Genomic DNA, 20009 nt, shown 5'->3' on the forward strand with positions numbered 1-20009 from the left:
GAGATGAGAAGCATCAATTTTTCATTGTGGTACCTTAGTTGTTCATTGATTGCTTTCTCATATGTGCCTGGATGGGGGAGGGGAGATTACAGCAGAGTGAGTGACCGTTTGCTTAAGCCAGTGACTGTGGGTTCAAGCTAGCAACCTTTGGGCTCAAGCCAGTGACCTGTGCTCAAGCTAGTGAGCCTGTGCTCAAGCCAGATGAGCCTGTGCTCAAGCCTGAGATCTCAGGGTTTCAAATTTGGATCCCCTGCATCCCAGCCCGATGCTCTATCCACTGTGCCTCCACTTTGTCAGGGAGGATTTCATTCTTTTAAACAACTTTTGCTTTACAGGTAATTTTTTTAAATTTATAATTATCTTCCAACAAAATTTATATTTGTATCATAGAGTTTAAGATCACCAGAATGATGAGTCTATGATACTTAGCAAGTGCCTTGCACATCTGCAAACTGGGGATGAATAGGACTGAATGCAGTGTCAACAATACTGAGCTTATCAATGAAAGCTAAAAGACTAGGATTAGAGTTGTAAAATATTATGCATTTATTCAATACTTACCAGAAGGATGAATATTCTGTTCCTCTAACAATTCTAGATCAAGCATTAGATCATCTTCATCTAATTCACAAGATCCCAAATTATTCAAAACATCCTGAAGAAAAAGCAAAATCAAAAGTTAAAGACTAAAACACTGTGATACAGAAAGTATTTATATGCAGATGTCATGAAGCAAAAGAGAACTCAAATTAGAAGTGTCAACTGATAACCAGGTAGCATATGACTATCTCTAAGATTATCAGGCCAATAAAAATTCTACATTTATAAAAATCTTAAATTTTCCAATTATTTCCATGTTAGGTTTATAAAAGGACATGTATAATTAAACAGAAATATATGTATGAGCAGGTATCACATATATTAGAATACAGGAAAGCATTTATTTTAATCAAAACTTCTTTTATGACCATGAGAAAAGATAAGACTTTACTTATTAAAATACACAAAGAGAATATAGAGAATTTTCAAATACATAGAAGTCTGAAAACTGAAACTTTTCATTATTTTTCTAGTGTTTATGTTTCCATTCTGTGTAATATTCTTCTAACCCAATTAATCTTTTATTTTCTCAAACAAATTATGTACAGTGCCAACTGAGAAACATTCATTTAGACCACACTTGGAAGTGGAGATCCAGTTATCATTTCTCAATTATTTAAATTAAATAACTCAATACTAATTAGATTAAAATTAACTATTGATGTTTGTAATACCATAAATATCACAGCTACAGAATCTCTTTCTTTCTTTCCTTCTCTCTCTATCTCTCTTTCTCTATCTCCCTCTTTCAGAGAATAGCAAAGTAAATGATAAGGGTATATTGAGAAATCTTGAAAAAGTGATATGCAAAAGCAGGGAATCTTGAGGGAATAATAAAAACTTCATTTGTGTATTTGTGTACATAGACCAGCAGTAAACACATTAAGATAGCAAGAACTTACATTCAGAGACTAGGATTGAAATAACAAAAGTACAAAAGAATAGGACAAGAGAAAGAACCTAAATACTAAATGAATGATACTATGTCCCCAGTCACTTTTTCTATTGATTTGAATGTTATCATAATTCATAAAGTAAGTATGTATTAAGAAAAGTCAAATGGACACTGAATACCTTAGTTATTGGAATTAAAATAAAGGACACTATAATTTATTTAAAAAAAACTACTCTCACTGTAAAAAAAATAGAATTAAATGTTAAACTTTAGAAACATGTTATTTATGAATACCACACAATAATTTCAAAGATAATAAGTATACCCAAATCTAAATGCTTCTTTCTGCAAATGAAAGTTAGAAGGAACAATTTCGTGTTGTATTACATTATACAGGGGGTCCTTGGGTTATGACACAGTTCCGTTCCCATGACAGCGATGTAACCCGACTTTTGGTGTAAGTTGAAACACATCCCAGCCTAACACAAATGGAACACTTGCATTTTTAAAAGTCCAAAATGGCATATAACTCACTTTGTTGTTGTTACGCCAAGTACGAACATCTCTCTCATTGCAAGCTTTTATGGTTTGCACAGGATTTCCTCCTTTTATTTGGAACTCCCCTCCCCCCCATTCCATCCAGATATAGTAAAAGGTACCAGTGTCTTCCATGAGCCAAATCTTCTATCTGGATGCAGTTTATTTGTGGATGGTCCAAGATGGGCATCTCAGCCAAAATTGCTGATCAGAGCCCTTTCATAGAAATGAGAAATAGCTTTTCTTGGTGATTGATAATACAACATGCAAAATGCAGCCATCACAGGGACCTTGGATTTCACTGCATGGATAAAACCAATGTAAGTCTAATTGAAAATTCAAAAATGTCATATTAGTATGTAACCTGGTTCCTGATTCCTGCAGTTCCTCAAGTACAAAGGAATACTTGATATTTTCAGTATTTTCAGGATTGGCTTGTTCAACCTTGTTTTACATTTTGACATTTAATACATCTACTCAATGTTAACAAGAAAATAATTTAAAACCCTGGCACTTCACTTCCAACATTTAAGAAAATAACACCAACAAAGTGCACAACTTAAATTTAGAGAATTCACACTGTTCCAATTTTATTCTTATTTTGTAGGTGACCTTGACATTTAGACTACTAGGGGTCCATTTGTTAGTGGTCTAGAAAACCTATCTTTAAACCTAATCATTCTGAATTTGGTTTGTTCCAATATCTTGCTTACTAAGCAACTTTCTTCCTAGTGTGGGGGAGAGTCATTTAAACTGTTTAAACCTCATAATTAAAGAAAAAAAAGATGCAGCAACATGATATGTTATATAAGGAAAATCAATGTAAATTCAAAAACCTAAAAAGAAACACTATTTTCCAGATCTGTCCTTAAAAGAGACGAATAGCAGAAATATTATGCTTGCCCTCTGCCAGCCCTCATGGGCAATCCAGATACTTGCTGCACAATACCCACCAACAAAAAAAGAACTAAGCTCCTTAGATATTTCAGAATGTTTAAAATTTTAAAAAAATCAGGGGTAGTTTTGAATGGCTAAGGAAAGTAACTTAGATGGCTTCTCCCTGGCTAATTTCTGACACTATGAATACCAAAAAACAAAAATTGTTATGACTAAACAAAACAATTTAAGTCTGTCAAAGGATAAGCGCTCATAATAATTAAACAGAAAAGTTAATATGAAGGTTATACATAGGCACCAATGATGTACACATAATATCATAAACAGTAGAATCTGTTTAATTTCTATTGCTTTTAATATGTAAATACTTAATATAGAGAGTTTTTTTCTAAGTATGTGTACATTTAGGAAGACACGTATTTCCATCTGTAAGAGGAAAAACTTATAAGTAAAGTAATAGCATCTAATATGGTAGCTCCGAATTAGTAATAGAAAAGACAGATCAACACTGATGGTCCCACTTCACAAACAAGTGGAAGAGGAGTCCAGAATTTAATTAAAACTAATGATCAACCCTGTATCGAAGAGGGTACAACTGTGTGTCTCAGACATTTGATGAATTAGCAAACTATCTGGAAGTGGTAACTAAGCAGAAATAGTTTCTCATTTCCCGGTAGATAAATACTTAATAGTTCTATATAATAAAGATATAATAATAAAAGTCCAGGAGGTTTTTTTTGTTTTGTTTTGTTTTTTTTACACGGACAGAGAGAGAGTCAGAGAGAGGGATAGACAGGGACAGACAGATAGGAACAAAGAGAGATGAGAAGCATTAATCATCAGTTTTTTGTTGCGACAAATTAGTTGTTCATTAATTGCTTTCTCATATGTGCCATGACCGCGGGCCTTCATCAGACCGAGTAACCCAGGGGTCGGGAACCTTTTTGGCTGAGAGAGACATGAAAGCCACATATTTTAAAATGTAATTCCGTGAGAGCCATACAATATGTTTAACACTAAATACAAGTAAATGTGTGCATTTTATGTAAGACCAACACTTATAAAATACAATAAGTCTCTAATTACTGTTATGCTGTTGCTAACCAATGATGAATAAAGTACTTCTTACCATTAATGTGACTTCTGGTGCTGCGTGGTTTTGCTGACGGCTTTGTAGTGTTGTTGATATGTGGTGAGGTTAAGCTTCATGCAGGCGTTGAGACTTCATCATTAAATGTGATCCTAGGTTGGTCGTAACGTTCTTTAGATGAGATGAAGACTGCTCACATGCATACGTAGAGCCAAACATTGTCAGTACAGCAATACTCACACAATGCAGTGTGTGGTATGTGATGGGAAGCGCGTTCCAAGTTTTGACATCAGCTGGTCCGCAGGTTGAAATTTTTCCATTTCTCCCCACTTGTGTTTGCTCGCCAACTCTGCTTTCTGTCATGCAAGTCTTTCCAAATCTTCATTTAGTGACTTGAACTTATTCACCCACATGTCTGAGGCCTTCAGGTCAGCAGCTTGTAGCTAAAATCTCTGACGGAGATACCAGGGATGTAACTCAGGTCAGCGCTGTCCACTGCACACTCGTGTGGATGGGTGATGAACTTAAAAAGATGAGTGCACTCACGAAATTCTCCAAACTGCACTTTGAATGACTGCAGGAGATTAGATATGAAGCCCGCTAGCCACTGGAGATCAAGATGTTGAGCAGGGTCACTTGCTGTGCATGCATCTTTAAACTCTTCAAGTTTTTCAAAGTATAGTAAATGACCTGTTTCAATGTCAGCAATGAAGAGTTCCAGCTTGTTTTCCAATGCAAACACTGTTTGTTGAAGAGATAAGACTGTATTTCCAATGCCTTGCATTTTCACATTGAGCTGGTTCAGCTGTTCAGTCATGTCTACAAGATAGTAGAACTTCAGGAGCAACTCAGTGTTAGCTAACTCAGGATGCTCGATGTTTTTCATTTCAAGAAAAGTCCAGATTTCGCTCAGACAAGCCACGAAATGGCTGAGAACCTTCCTTCTTGACAACCAACGCACATTGCTGTGCAGAGGCAGACCAGGATAATTATTCCCAACTTCATCCAGCAGTGTTTTAAACTGGTGATCATTTTAAAGCTCGGGCAACAATAAAGTTGACCACCCAAATGACCAGTGACATCACCTCACCAAGCTGCTCACCACACATCTGAGCACAAAGCACCTCCTGATGTAGGATGCAATGAAATCTTAGGATGGGTCTCTTTTCTTGTTCACAAAGAAGCACTACAAATCCTCTGATTTCCCCACCATGCATGGAGCACCATCAGTACACACTGAAATAAGTGTATCCATCAGTAGATTTTTTCTTTAGCGAACTCAGTGAAAGACTTGAATAAATCCTCCCCTTTTGTTGTCTCTTTCATAGGCAAAACAGCAAGACTTTCCTCACATAGTGTGTCACTGACAGCATACCTTGCAATCATGCTGAACTAGGATAAATGGCTTACATTTGTTTACTCATCCAAAGCGAGAGAAAAAAATGGTGCTGCATTTATGTCCTTCACTTGTGTTGCCTCAATTTGATTTGCCATTATGATGTACGTTCGTGAATAGTTCTTGCCCACAGAGGCATGTCTTTTATTCATTTGATTATCTTGTCTTTATCCGAAAAGTAGTCATAAAGTTCATTGGCATCATCAAGCATGAATGTTTTGGCATACTCCCCATCTGTGAATGGCTTTCTGTTTCTCACCATTGCTAAAGCACCAGCAAAGCTAGCCGAATTCCAGTCCCCTTGTTGGGTCCAAACACAGAGTTGCTGCTGACTAGCTTGCACTCTGCACAGTAGCTCTTGACATGCTTTCTTCCTGCTATCCCCTGCTGGATATTTTGATGCAAATGTAACAGGGCGTGTGTTGAAGTGCTGCTTTTTATTTGACCATTTCATCGATACAATTTTATCACTGCATATTAGACACACTGCAGAACCTGCTCTGTCCACAAAGGCGAATCCCTCTGTCCATTCCTGCTGAAAAGTACGATAATCCTCATCTTTTTTTCTTTTAGCCATCTTCTTTGTCAAAAGGGTTTCTGCAATTAGTTAGCTGACTACTTGATTAAAAGGAGGGATGTTTACTTCCTGACCTCACAACAACCTGTATACATTACACATTAACCATTAAAAATTTGGTGTTGTCCTGGAGGACAGCTGTGATTGGCTCCAGTCACCCGCAACCAAGAACATGAGAGTAGGAAATGAATGGATTGTAATACATGAGAATGTTTTATATTTTTAGTTTTATTTTTTTTAATTAAAGATTTGTCTCTGTGAGCCAGATGCAGCCATCAAAAGAGCCACATCTGGCTCACGAGCCATAGGTTCCCGACCCCTGAAGTAACCCCTTGCTCAAGTAGCAACCTTGGGTCCAAGCTGGTGAGCTATTTTTTCAAGCCAGATGAGTCCGTGCTCAAGCTTGTGACCTCAGGATCTCAAACCTGGGTCCTCCACATTCCAGTCCGAAGCTCTATTCACTGCACCACCTCCTGTTCAGGCGAAGTCCAGGAGGTTTTAATACCAGTAATATACCAGGTGTATACTATAGCATAATAACTGGAATATCTGTATGTACCACAAGCAAGTGGAACTTAGCAAATGATTTTGTGAGTGGACACTAATATGGAACAAAATTAAAAGCTGGAGTTAAGCCTGACCAGGTAGTGGAGCAGAGGATAGAGCATCGGACTAGGATGCCGAGGACCCAGGTTCGAGACTCCAAGGTCACCAGCTTGAGCGCGGGCTCATTTGGTTTGTGCAAAGCTCACCAGCTTAGACCCAAGGTCGCTGGCTTAAGCAAGGGGTCACTTGGTCTGCTGAAGGCCCGCAGTCAAGGCACATATGAGAAAGCAATCAATGAACAACTAAAGTGTTGCAATGCGCAATGAGAAACTGATGATTGATGCTTCTCAACTCTCCGTTTCTGTCTGTCTGTCCTTGTCTATCCCTCTATATGACTCTCTGTCCCTGTAAAAAAAAATAAAAATAAAAATAAAAAAGTTGGGGTTGAACTTGAAAAATAAATAAATAAAGACCTAACAGTATATAACAAGTAAAGTTTAATTGAAAAAATAAAGTCCAATCTGATGGCCAGTTTCAAATCATCTCTGAATATATAGCATATCCCAATGACTAAACAAAAAATTATCTAGTTAACAACTCAGAATATGCTAATATAAGAGATGACTTTTTTTTTTCTTTTGTCTGGTATACTTACTAAATCCTAGGGAAAATGCAAAACTAGACTTAAGTATTACTAAAATCCCAGGAAAATATGAAAATTTCCACATCAAAAAGTTTAAGAAGAAAAAAATTAAAAATCTAAATCCTTTGTATAAACACATTTGTAACCAGTTTTGGGGAAAGCATATTGTTTTGGGTTTTTTTTATTTTTTTAAATTTTATTTATTCATTTTTATTAGAGAGAAGAGAGAGAGAGCGAGAGAAGAAAGAGATAGAGAGAACAGGGGGAGGAGCAGGAAGCATCAACTCCCATATGCGCCTTGACCAGGCAAGCCCAGGGCTTTGAACTGGCGACCTCAGCATTTCCAGGACAATGTCTTATCCACTGCACCACCACAGGTCAGGGGCATATTGTTTTTCTTTGAGATCACTGCAATATGTATAATTTTCTTCTTTAAAACTGGCTAAAAAATTTAAGATAAATTGATATTTTAAACTTGATACTTTAATAAATGATTAAGAAGAATACCATTACATAAAATTTCAACAAATGAATAAATAGCATAAAAAATTTAATACATATTCCAATTTTGGTATATAGAATTTACATGAATATTTTGAGACTATTAATTGTTTAATCATAAGGAAATATTAATTATATACTAAATTCATGAGTACTAAGCAGGGTATTAAATTAAGCACAATTATTACTAAATATTCACTAAGCACACATTTAGAAATCTGTCAACAATACTGATTACTCACATAATCTCCTAAATGAGTTGTAGGCATTTACAGTATAAATAATTAATTAATAAAGAAATTAATTTTCTGAACTCTAGGAGTATAACAATGAACTTAATAAGCATATTTGTTCATCATAGACCATTCAGATAATTGTACTCCAGTAAAGAAATTCTAATCACTTTCATATGTAAATAAAATATGTATTATAATTTATAATAGATCTGTACATTTATAAGTGAGTCTCTTGTGTTTAGTTAGTATGAATTAATTCTCCAGAGCCTGGTTGCTATGAGCTGAAATAATAAAATTGAATTTCTGAAACTACAAAGGAGAATAAAGAAGCTCTGATCACTGCACTAATATGTAACCATTCCATAAAGCCTATTCTAAATGCTTTAGCCTTAGTTGTCTTTTATTGAAATAAAAAATAATAATTATGATTCTGCCAAAAAGCTAAGACATGTCTCTACATAAGGAAGTATTACTTAAAAAAGAAAGAAGTTTTTCAAAGGAGTTTATTCAATTATTAAAATACTCTTAGTGGTGGTATTATAAAGATGCTATTAATTGCATTTCTATAGTGGTATATTTTAGTCAAGGACTTTCAAACAGGCTTTTTTTTATTTAGAAAATTATATTTAACAGGGTGATGTTAATCAACAAGAGTATATAGATTTGGGTTAAACATCTCCACATCACTTGGACAGTTGATTTTGTTTTACACCCATCACCCAAAGTCTAATCATCTTCCATCACAAACAGGCTTAAAACACCTACAAGCAAGCTGTGGCATCCTGGTCTGAACTTCAATAGTATGTAATATTTAATGACATAAAAGAATTATTCTGATCATTATTTGGTCAAAAAATAAAGAGAGAATTATTCAAATTAATAAGGAATAGTAAATTTATTCTGCATTCTTCTAGTTATTCTACATTACAATCAGATGCTGCTATGGTATACATTTCCTTCTCCACTATTCTAATCATAGGCATTTCCATAGATGGACTTATAAATATTATTTTATTATTGACAATGTATGATGTATCTACTGTAGAAGACCTTCAGTCAAACTTCTCTATGTAAATCTAAAAATACATTCTGAGACTTGCATTATGACTAGTTATATTTGCTATTTATTTGGGGAAAAAGATAAAGTCAACCAACTTGTTGTCTTTAAATAACACATACTACCTCCCCAAAAATAAATTACATGAATTGTAAAAAACGAGAGACATAAATGTGACAAGGTATACACAGCATCAAAAACAGGCATCGAAACAGACCGGGTACATACAATTTGTTAAGAGTTGAGCTGCATACACCTATAGATGCAATGGAGAAGAGAAGATGATATAGGAATATGTGCATATCTTCTTAGTGACATAATATCACTGTGTTTTTTTTTGGAAAAAATTAACATGATAATAGTTCATAATTATTGTTCTAAGAATAATAATTTGCTTTTGATTTTCTGGTTGGATGAAGAAAGGATACTTAATCATTATGATAGTTACCTTTACCATTCAACAAGGAAGCCCTATAAAGTATTTACAAACACAGCTTGTTCATTGCTATGTACTGATTTACCTTATGGATATTTATAGTTCAAAATATGCTTTTAAAAATATTTTCAAAAATTTATGTTAATTCTTTTTTTTTTAAATAAATTTTTATTTTAATGGGGTGACATCAATAAATCAGGGTACATACATTCAAAGAAAACATTTCCAGGTTATCTTGTCATTTAGTTCTGTTGCATACCCATCACCTGAAGAGAGATTGTCCTCTGCCACCTTCTATCCAGTTCTCTCTGTACCCCTCCCCCTCCCCCTCTCCCTCCCCCCTCCCCCCCCCCCCCCCCCCCCGTAACCACCACATTCCTGTCCATGCCTCTTAGTCTCGCTCCTATGTCCCAACAATGTATGGAATCCTGCAGTTCCTGTTGTTAATTCTTAATATATCCTCACTCCTAAGGCTTCCCACAAGTCCAAAAACATACATTTTACAAATATGAATGGCATTCTTGTGCTATTTATTTTTTAAAATACTGCCAATATAAATATGTACATAGAACAATATTTTGTTTGGATTGTTATGTATTTTTTATGTGTGAAATATTTAGCAAATGAGATTTATAAAGATATACCAAGTTGCTAATTCTTCCCTTCATACTAACAGAAGGTAAATAATCCTGAAAATATTCCAAGTAGCACAGCACTAAAATACTAAAACTAAAATCTCATGCTGTAATGTTATACTTTTTAAGAAAAATTAACATCTATATAGATTCATAACACCATAGATTTTAAATAAATTTTAAACCAATATGTGGATTCATACAAAATTTAAGATTAAAATCTAAATATTTTTAAACTATGAGAATAAATTAATTTTTGTTTTTAAATAATAAAAAACTGAAAGCTAGGGATTGTAAATATATTACACAATTGGCAATCTTCATCATTCAATGTTGAAATTTAATGATTGCTGTTAGTTTAAAAATGGAGCAGGAAATAAAATGAAGTCTTTTGCATTCTATTTTCCTCAAAATATAGAACCAATGTCACAGATACCATGACCTTAAGTCTAAACCTGATTACTTCAGTTTGGGTCATTGTCTAAAGCAACACAAATAATTAAATTTAAAAGACGTGAGAGACATCATTATTTCTAGCCTCCAATCTTCTTTGTTGCCGAGACAATGACTACTTGGAGACCACATGAAGTGTACTGAGGGACCTAGGGGAGACTGCCTCACAATCCCCTATACAGGTTTCATGAGATAGCCTTGACCCCCAGTCCTTACAAGTATTTATTGATACACACAAAATAGAAGCAGGGACAAGAATGAGGAACTCAGGATGGAAACTCCTTTAGAGCAGACAAAAGGGCAAGGGAGTAGCTTATACATCCTCACCTCTATTAATCAGATTGCTGATTCTACCCTACTGTGCTGCATTCAGCACAGAACTGCTTTCAGTACTCAGGACCTGCTCTCATTTTCGCCACTGTGGCTTTTGCCTCAGGGCACTGAGCTGTGTCCCTGTACTATTGTATGTTCCCATTCAGGGCCTCTACAGCTCTCCCTTTGTTGTTTGATCTGTCTAACAATGGTACAAATCTCCAAAAGGTTTGGGAGGGCATTTTCCTACAGGCAGGGATAGTTTCAGTAGAAGGTGAAGGAAAAGAATAGAGAGAAAAAGGTGGAGTCCTTCGGGTTTTCGATGTATAGGATCATATCATCAGCAAAAAGTGATAGCTTTACTTCTTCTTTTCCGATATGGATGCCTTTTATTTCTTTGTCTTGTCTGATTGCTCTGGCCAGAACTTCTAGCACCACGTTGAATAAGAGTGGAGAGAGTGGACAACCCTGTCTTGTTCCTGATTTAAGGTAGAAAGTCCTCAGTTTTATGCCGTTTAATAGGATGTTGGCTGATGGTTTATCATATATGGCCTTTATCATGTTGAGATATTTTCCTTCTATACCCATTTTGTTGAGAGTCTTAAACATAAAATTGTGTTGTATTTTATCAAAAGCCTTTTCTGCATCTATTGATAAGATCATGTGGTTTTTGTTCTTTGTTTTGTTGATATGGTGTATTACGTTAACCGTTTTGCGTATGTTGAACCATCCTTGAGATTCTGGGATGAATCCCACTTGATCATGATGTATTATTTTTTTAATATGTTGTTGTATTCGGTTTGCCAGTATTTTGTTTAGTATTTTAGCATCTGTATTCATTAGAGATATTGGTCTGTAGTTTTCTTTCTTTGTGCCATCCTTGCCAGGTTTTGGTATGAGGGTTATGTTGGCCTCATAAAATGTGTTTGGAAGTATTGCTTCTTCTTCAATTTTTTGGAAGACTTTGAGTAGAATAGGAACCAAGTCTTCTTTAAATGTTTGATAGAATTCACTAGTATAACCGTCTGGGCCTGGACTTTTATTTTTGGGGAGATTTTTAATAGTTTTTTCTATTTCCTCCCTGCTGATTGGTCTGTTTAGGCTTTCTGCTTCTTCATGACTCAGTCTAGGAAGGTTGTATTGTTCTAGGAATTTATCCATTTCTTCTAGATTGTTGTATTTGGTGGCATATAATTTTTCATAGTATTCTACAATAATTCTTTGTATTTCTGTGATGTCTGTGGTGATCTCTCCTCTTTCATTTTGGATTTTATTTATTTGAGTCCTGTGTCTTTTTTCCTTGGTGAGTCTTGCCAAGGGTTTGTCAATTTTGTTGATCTTTTCAAAGAACCACTCCTTGTTTTATTGATTTTTTCTATAGTTTTTCTGTTCTCTATTTCATTTATTTCTGCTCTGATTTTTATTATCTCCTTTCTTTGGCTGGTTTTGGGTTGTCTTTGTTCTTCTTTTTCTAGTTCCTTAAGGTGTGAAGTTAAGTGGTTTACTTCGGCTCTCTCTTGTTTGTTCATATAGGCCTGAAGTGATATGAACTTTCCTCTTATTACTGCTTTTGCTGCATCCCAGAGATTCTGATATGTCGTATTTTCATTTTCATTTGTCTGTATATATCTTTTGATTTCTGCACTTATTTCTTCTTTGACCCATTCATTTTTTAGAAGTATGTTGTTTAGTTTCCACATTTTTGTGGGTTTTTCCCCCTCTTTTTTGCAGTTGAATTCTAGTTTCAAGGCTTTATGATCAGAAAATATGCTTGGTACAATTTCAATTTTTCTAAATTTGCTGATATTGTCTTTGTGGCCCAACATATGGTCAATTCTTGAGAATGTTCCATGTACACTAGAGAAAAATGTATACTCTGTCGCTTTGGGATGAAGTGTCCTGTAGATGTCTATCATATCCAGGTGTTCTAGTATTTCGTTTAAGGCCACTATATCTTTATTGATTCTCTGTTTGGATGACCGATCTAGAACCGTCAGCGGTGTATTGAGGTCTCCAAATATGAAAGATTATTAGAAACAATAAACCAATACAGTAAGGTCGCAGGATACAAAATTAACATACAAAAGTCCATAGCCTTTCTATATGCCAACAATGAAATATTAGAAAACGAACTCAAAAAAATAATCCCCTTCACGATTGCAACAAAAAAAATAAAATACCTAGGAATAAACATAACAAAGAACGTAAAGGACCTATATAATGAAAATTACAAAGCATTGTTAAGGGAAATCGAAAAAGATACAATGAGATGGAAAAATATTCCTTGTTCTTGGATAGGAAGAATAAATATAATCAAAATGGCCATATTACCCAAAGCAATATACAAATTTAATGCAATTCCCATCAAAATCCCTATGAGATTTTTTAAAGAACTGGAACAAAAAATCATCAGATTTATATGGAACTATAAAAAACCCCGAATAGCCAAAACAATCCTAAGGAAAAAGAATGAAGCTGGGGGCATTACAATACCTGACTTTAAACTATATTATAGGGCCACGATAATCAAAACAGCATGGTATTGGCAAAAAAATAGACACTCAGACCAATGGAACAGAATAGAAAGCCCAGAAATAAAACCACATATATATGGTCAAATAATCTTTGATAAAGGGGCCAACAACACACAATGGAGAAAAGAAAGCCTCTTCAACAAATGGTGTTGGGAAAACTGGAAAGCCACATGCAAAAGAATGAAACTCGACTACAGCCTGTCCCCGTGTACTAAAATTAATTCAAAATGGATCAAAGACCTAAATATAAGACCTGAAACAATAAAGTACATAGAAGAAGACATAGGTACTAAAATCATGGACCTGGGTTTTAAAGAACATTTTATGAACTTGACTCCAATGGCAAGAGAAGTGAAGGCAAAGATAAATGAAACGGACTACATCAGAATTAAAAGTTTTTGCTCAGCAAGAGAAACTGATATCAAAATAAACAGACAGCCAACTATATGGGAACTGATATTTTCAAACGACAGCTCAGATAAGGGCCTAATATCCAAAATTTACAAAGAACTCATAAAACTCAACAACAAACAAACAAACAATCCAATAAAAAAATGGGAAGAGGACATGAACAGACACTTCTCCCAGGAAGAGATACAAATGGCCAACAGATATATGAAAAGATGCTCAGCTTCATTAGTTATTAGAGAAATGCAAATCAAAACTACAATGAGATACCACCTCACTCCTGTTAGATTAGCTATTATCAACAAGACGGGTAATAGCAAATGTTGGAGAGGCTGTGGAGAAAAAGGAACCCTCATTCACTGTTGGTGGGACTGTAAAGTAGTACAACCATTATGGAGGAAAGTATGGTGGTTCCTCAAAAAACTGAAAATAGAACTACCTTATGGCCCAGCAATCCCTCTACTGGGTATATACCCCAAAACCTCAGAAACATTGATACGTGAAGACACATGTAGCCCCATGTTCATTGCAGCACTGTTCACAGTGGCCAAGACATGGAAACAACCAAAAAGCCCTTCAATAGAAGACTGGATAAAGAAGATGTGGCACATATACACTATGGAATACTACTCAGCCATAAGAAATGATGACATCAGATCATTTACAGCAAAATGGTGGGATCTTGATAACATTATAAGGAGTGAAATAAGCAAATCAGAAAAAAACAAGAACTACATGATTCCATACATTGGTGGAACATAAAAATGAGACTAAGAGACATGGACAAGAGTGTGGTGGTTACCAAGGGTGGGGGGGGAGGGAGGACATGGGAGGGAGGGAGGGAGAGAGTTAGGGGAGGGGGAGGGGCACAGAGAACTAGATGGAGGGTGACGGAGGACAATCTGACTTTGGGCGAGGGGTTTGCAACATAATTTGATGACAAAATCACCTAGACATGTTTTCTTTGAATATATGTTCCCTGATTTATTAATGTCATCCCATTACCATTAATAAAAATTTATAAAAAAAAAAAAAAAAAAAAAAAGAAAAAGGTTTGCAGGGGTCACATGCATGCCTGTTTTGCAAAACTTCTTCAGCATGCCCAATTAGATGCTGCAAAGCATCACAGGTGATGCCAGGTGCTCCATTAATGCTTGGAAGTGAGTTAGGTCTCCTCCTCTCTTTCGGGTTCATTTCTGGAGATGGACTCACTATCCACTTTTGGATCTCTGGAACCCCGTTGCTTCCTAGGGGCCAATGCCAACTCATGACCAGGACTCACATTCATTGCTGGCAGCCAAAGAGGACTTGATGATGACAAAATTGCAACGCACCCTCACCCCCAGATTAGCAATTCAACTGGACTCTACCACTCAGGGCCAGCTAGTTCATCCCAGTACAACATGAGAGGCTTTGGTCATTGCTCGGCTGTTACAAAATGCCTCTCGGCTGCAGTAAATCCAGATGAGGAAATGATCAAAAAATTAAGAGTAAAAAGAGCCTTATACAGTTGTTCTTCTGGGGTGAGCATCTTCTCCTGACTGCCCCTTTTTTGTTTGTTCAGTTGATGCTTAAGAAGGCCATTGGCTCTTTCTACAATACTTGTAAGTTTGGGTGAATTCCTCAAACTCCTGAGGCCCCCAAGAAACTGTTCCTTTCTATATTCCTTTCAGGACAATCCTTCTTCTGAAATCCTTCCTTCCACCCCTTTCTTCACCTTTGTTTACTTTCTTAGTTCCTTCTCTTTTTGTTTCTTCCCTTTGCACAAACCTTCTACAACCTGTACAACCCTTCTACGACTAACACAGAAATCCTTCTTCATTCAGAAATAACCAATTTTCAGAACAGCTTTTTTCCTTTTTCTTTCAAAAGTTCCTTCATACCTTATACTTTTTACCATTAAAACCATACAATTTCTTTCCAATTAATCAGAATTCTCAATTTCCAAAACCTTAACTTTCATTGAGGACTAAGTTAGTAATTAACAATATTAGATTAATATTTTTATAAATATATATCCTGAACTTTAGAAACAGGTTCTTTCATTAGCAAATAAACTTATATTTTCAAATTTTAACAGAGATAACAGAGACCTTCTGTCCAAAACATTCAAGAAAATCAGAAAATTTCAGGATCTAGTCTAGTTTCTGATATTCATAACTGTATGTTAATTGACTTTATTGAAATATAATTTTTCTTTCTAAAATCAGTTTTTTTAAAGAGCCAAATTAAGATTATGCTCATTACAGTATTAAGTCCAGTTTTAAGTTGGCCTGATAATTTGCATAAACACAGCAAGAATAGAAATTGATCATACTGGCTTTTTATAATCTGTTTTACTGAAACTTTATAAGGAATTTTCAAATTGAGTTTTAATTAGCTACTCAGGGCACTCACAAATGCCAAACTACACAGCTGCCATTATTCAGTGTAATTCAGTACCTACACTTTGACAAGGGGCATGTTAGGGTTTTGTCCTTGTAAAGGGGCTAAGACTCTCTGACAATCTGCATTTGCATTCTCATAATCCAATTGGAAGGTCAGCATTTTTGCTGCTTGTTCTACCTGTGGCAAGATGGCAGTTTGCAGGCCATTACTGAAATCAATGTAGGGTTCGTTAGGTCTCTGATGGATGTTTGTGAAAGAGCCCATAAGGGCCTTGGCATCTGGAATGCAAACACATACCTTAAAAGCCACTGCAAAAACCTGAGAAAAAGTGGCTTTGTTCATGCAGGCCTGAGCCTGGGGAGTGCCATAAACCCAGTCTCCTGTGAGCATACCAACACCAGTTGGAACTCCCACATTCAGATTCTCTACACCTAGTGTGTGAACTGCGTCCTGATATTCTTAGAGCCAGACAGACACTGTGTTGAGCAGTGGTGTTACTGCTTTCACTAACCCCTTTCAGTCCCATGGGGTCTTTTCATCTCCTGCCCCTGTAGCCTCTAGAATTCCCTTGGTGAATGTACTCTGTACTCCACCTTCAGTGCCAGCCCCCTGTTAGGTTAGGTAGGTAGTTAGGCATGAGTCAGGACAAGCAAAAGAGAGGAAATGCAAGTTGCCCCATGCATTCCATGCATGCAGGATCTACCACACCACATCCAGACTGGTGGTCTCCAGTTCCCTGACATGGTGTCAGTCACACAGCAGTACAACGAAGACAGATCAATGAGAAGAAGCTGAAAAGAAAAAAAAGGGGAAAAGGAATAGGAAGTCCAGGAAGTAAAGCCCATAAATACCTCAATTCTGTGACTAATCGGGACGCTCCTTCTCGCAAGGTCTGCTCAGGCCTTCCTGAGTGTATTTCTGCATGGCCAATAAACCCTTGCTTTCTTTGCTTGCTATATTTTGCATGTTGGTTAAATTCTATTCTCAAACAAGACAGAATCAAGGTTCTGTTGCTTCACCAGTAACATCTTTTCGGCACCTAGACTTGGATCTCCTCATTTCTGGTAAGATCGGTTGTCCTCACCACCTTGGCTTTAAGTACCTGACCAAGTGTGCTGTCTTTCCTTCTTCCACTTTTTCATCTGGCCACGGGGTTTTCTCTCTGCAGATCGCCACACCTGCATGAACAGGCTGAGCACCTAAGAGCCACTAAGGAGCTCGCTGCTAGAAGACTCCCATGACAGAATAAGCCAGTCATGGACTAGGGAAGTTTGCTCTGGTTGCCCCACCAACTGTAAGACAAAGTCCATGAACCAGAACACCTTAAAATCACATAAGGTCATTCCCACGGCTTTTCGCAGGAAGGCTACTAGTTCCAACAGAGAGAGAGAGATAAGGATATTCTTTGCCTTCCTTTTCTTCCTTTCTCACATCTGGAGTTGAACTCAGGCTGACTCACTGATGAGGTTGTTTTCCTCCAGCAAGAGTCATTTTCCATCCCCCTTTCCTACTGGCACACTTAAGAGCTGTTAGGGTACTAGCTGCTAGAAGACTCCCAGGACAGGATGAGATAAGCTGGACACGGATGGGGAAGGATGCTCTAGGCACCCTGCCAGCCGCTAGAAAATGTCCATGCAACAGGGACACTGTATAACCAATAAATCCCACTCCTGTGACATTTTCCAAGCTAGGAAATAAATAGTGATGGAAAATGACCTCTCAGAGATATAACCCAGCCTACTTGCCAATGCCAGACTTGCTTGTATTCTACATGCCACAACACTTTTTCAGTGTTCGGTGTCATATTCTTCAGTCTTGTCTGTACAGTCCCCATAGATCTTGCTGTGTTTGTTCCTCTATCAAGGGAGGTCATCCCAGGAATGCCTGCCCTTATTCCACTATAAAATGGAATACTGGCTCACCCCATTAACAGGTACTTATTCATCTCTGGCCTGCTGTGCTAGGAGATCATGCCTTTATTGGCTCACAAACCATGGAACTGAACCTTAGCTCCACCAGTGCCACCATGGTTGTTGACCACGCAGAGCCTCCCAATTCTTCTGGATGAGGGCCAAGAAATCAAGGGAATGGGACATTGGAGAGGCTTAGGGGACATTAGAGAGGCTTAGGGGGAAAAGTGACAAATATTTCTGTGCATTGGTAGTCATATTTACTGGGTCTGCTACCTTCTCTGGAAATTCCAGAAATTAATGAAACACCTAGAAGTGAAGTCCCTATCCCTGCTCTGTTAACTGCATCTTGGGGAATGAGAATGGGAAAGACGAGGCACGCACTGGTGCTCAAAATAAGAGGTTGAAGAGGAGGAGGTCCTGTTGGTGCATTTAGAGATGACAGACAATCTGTAGTGGATGAGACCAGGAGTGAGTTGCATGGTAAGGCTAGCTGAGTCTGGGAACCCAGGAACAAAGTAGAGGATACTCTCTTCAGACCCACTATCCACTGCAAAAATTGGGACACTCCAATCCTCAGGACTCACACCTAGAATGCCAAAATTTGATCCCCAAACCTTAAAGTGGCCACAATGTAAATTAGGGGATCAGGAGGTTTGGCCAGAAAATGGTAGCTTGAATTACAGCACCATTCTCCAAATAAATCTTTTTGTCACCATCAGGGCAAATGGACTGAAGACCCATGTCCAAGCTGCTTTAAGAGACAACTCAGACCTTTATAAGACGTGTAGACTAGATCTTGCTGTTCTAGCTGTAATTAGCCAACCACCCTAGGAACAACAAACCCCAAAGAAGATAGAGCCCCTGAAAGAGCCAGGGGCTGTGGAAAAGAGAATAAAAAAGGAAGCTCTATTCATCCCAAACTGCCAGAACAGGCTCTATTCATCCCAAGGTACCAGAACAGGCACCTCCATGACCTGGGCCCGATCTTCTTCCTGCCCAGAGCTTCTAGACTATGCCCACTCCAAGAGGCAAGTGGTTGTAGAGGCCCCAGGAAAGTACAGGTTCCCTTTTCAATGCAGGATCTCCTTCAAATCAAAAACAAGCTACGGAAGATCTCAGATGACTCTGATGAATTCATAACAGGGTTTCAAAAAGTCTAACCTTTGACCTAACTAGAAAAGATATTACTCTTCTCTTTAGTACAGTTTTCTCTCTTGGGGGAATGCTGAACCATAGCCGAGGCAGCTTTACAATTTGCCAACAGTTGACATGTCGCCAATCACTGATACCCACAAGGTACTGCTGCCATGCCCCAACATGAAGCAAAGTGGGATTACAACTCCCCAGATGACATCTAGGCAAGAGATCATATGTTACATTGCATAATTGAAGGTATGAGGGCTACCAAGACTAAGCCAGTGGACCTTAATAAATTAGCCACCACTGACCAAGGGCCAAATGAAAATCCCAACACCTTTGTAGAAAGGTTGCAGGAGGCCCTCCTAAAATATACAAATCCTAACCCCAATTCACCTGAAGGGGATCTGATCATGAAGGTTTGGTTTTTAACAGAAACAGCCCCCGACATTCAAAGGAAAATCCAAAAATTAGAAATGGGGCAAGGTACCCCCTTCCCTGACATCCTAAAGGCTGCCACCTCAGTATTTTATAATCGAGAGGAGGAAGAGAAGAGAGAATACAGAATAAGACAAAACATAAGAAGAATGGCAGGCAGAGTTTATAGCTGCTTTACAAAGCCATCTGCCCCCAGAAAACCTAAAGCAGGCCCATCCTGGTAACCCCACTGCTGTGGGAAGCCTGGCCATTGTGCAATGAATGCTCAGGCAGGGGAAAGCCTCCCCATAAGCCCTTCCCCCTCTGCCAGAAATTTGGCCATTGGAAGTGGGACTGTATCAAGGGCTGGAGGGCTTCCGGGTCAGAATCCCAGGCTTTGT

At 37.5% G+C, this 20009-nt stretch overlaps 1 protein-coding gene across 3 annotated transcripts in view; it reads right to left on the reverse strand.

Moving 5' to 3' along the window:
- CCSER1 (coiled-coil serine rich protein 1) overlaps positions 1 to 20009 on the reverse strand; it is a 1472832-nt gene that overhangs the window by 1193403 nt on the left and 259420 nt on the right. For all 3 annotated transcript variants that reach the window (XM_066232458.1, XM_066232459.1, XM_066232460.1), the window contains exon 4: positions 562 to 655. In XM_066232458.1, the coding sequence (XP_066088555.1) occupies positions 562 to 655 (94 nt within the window). The remainder of the gene's footprint in view (positions 1 to 561; positions 656 to 20009) is intronic.

The sequence above is a fragment of the Saccopteryx bilineata genome, chromosome 5 (genome assembly GCF_036850765.1).
Source record: "Saccopteryx bilineata isolate mSacBil1 chromosome 5, mSacBil1_pri_phased_curated, whole genome shotgun sequence".
Classification (NCBI taxonomy): Eukaryota; Metazoa; Chordata; class Mammalia; order Chiroptera; family Emballonuridae; genus Saccopteryx; species Saccopteryx bilineata.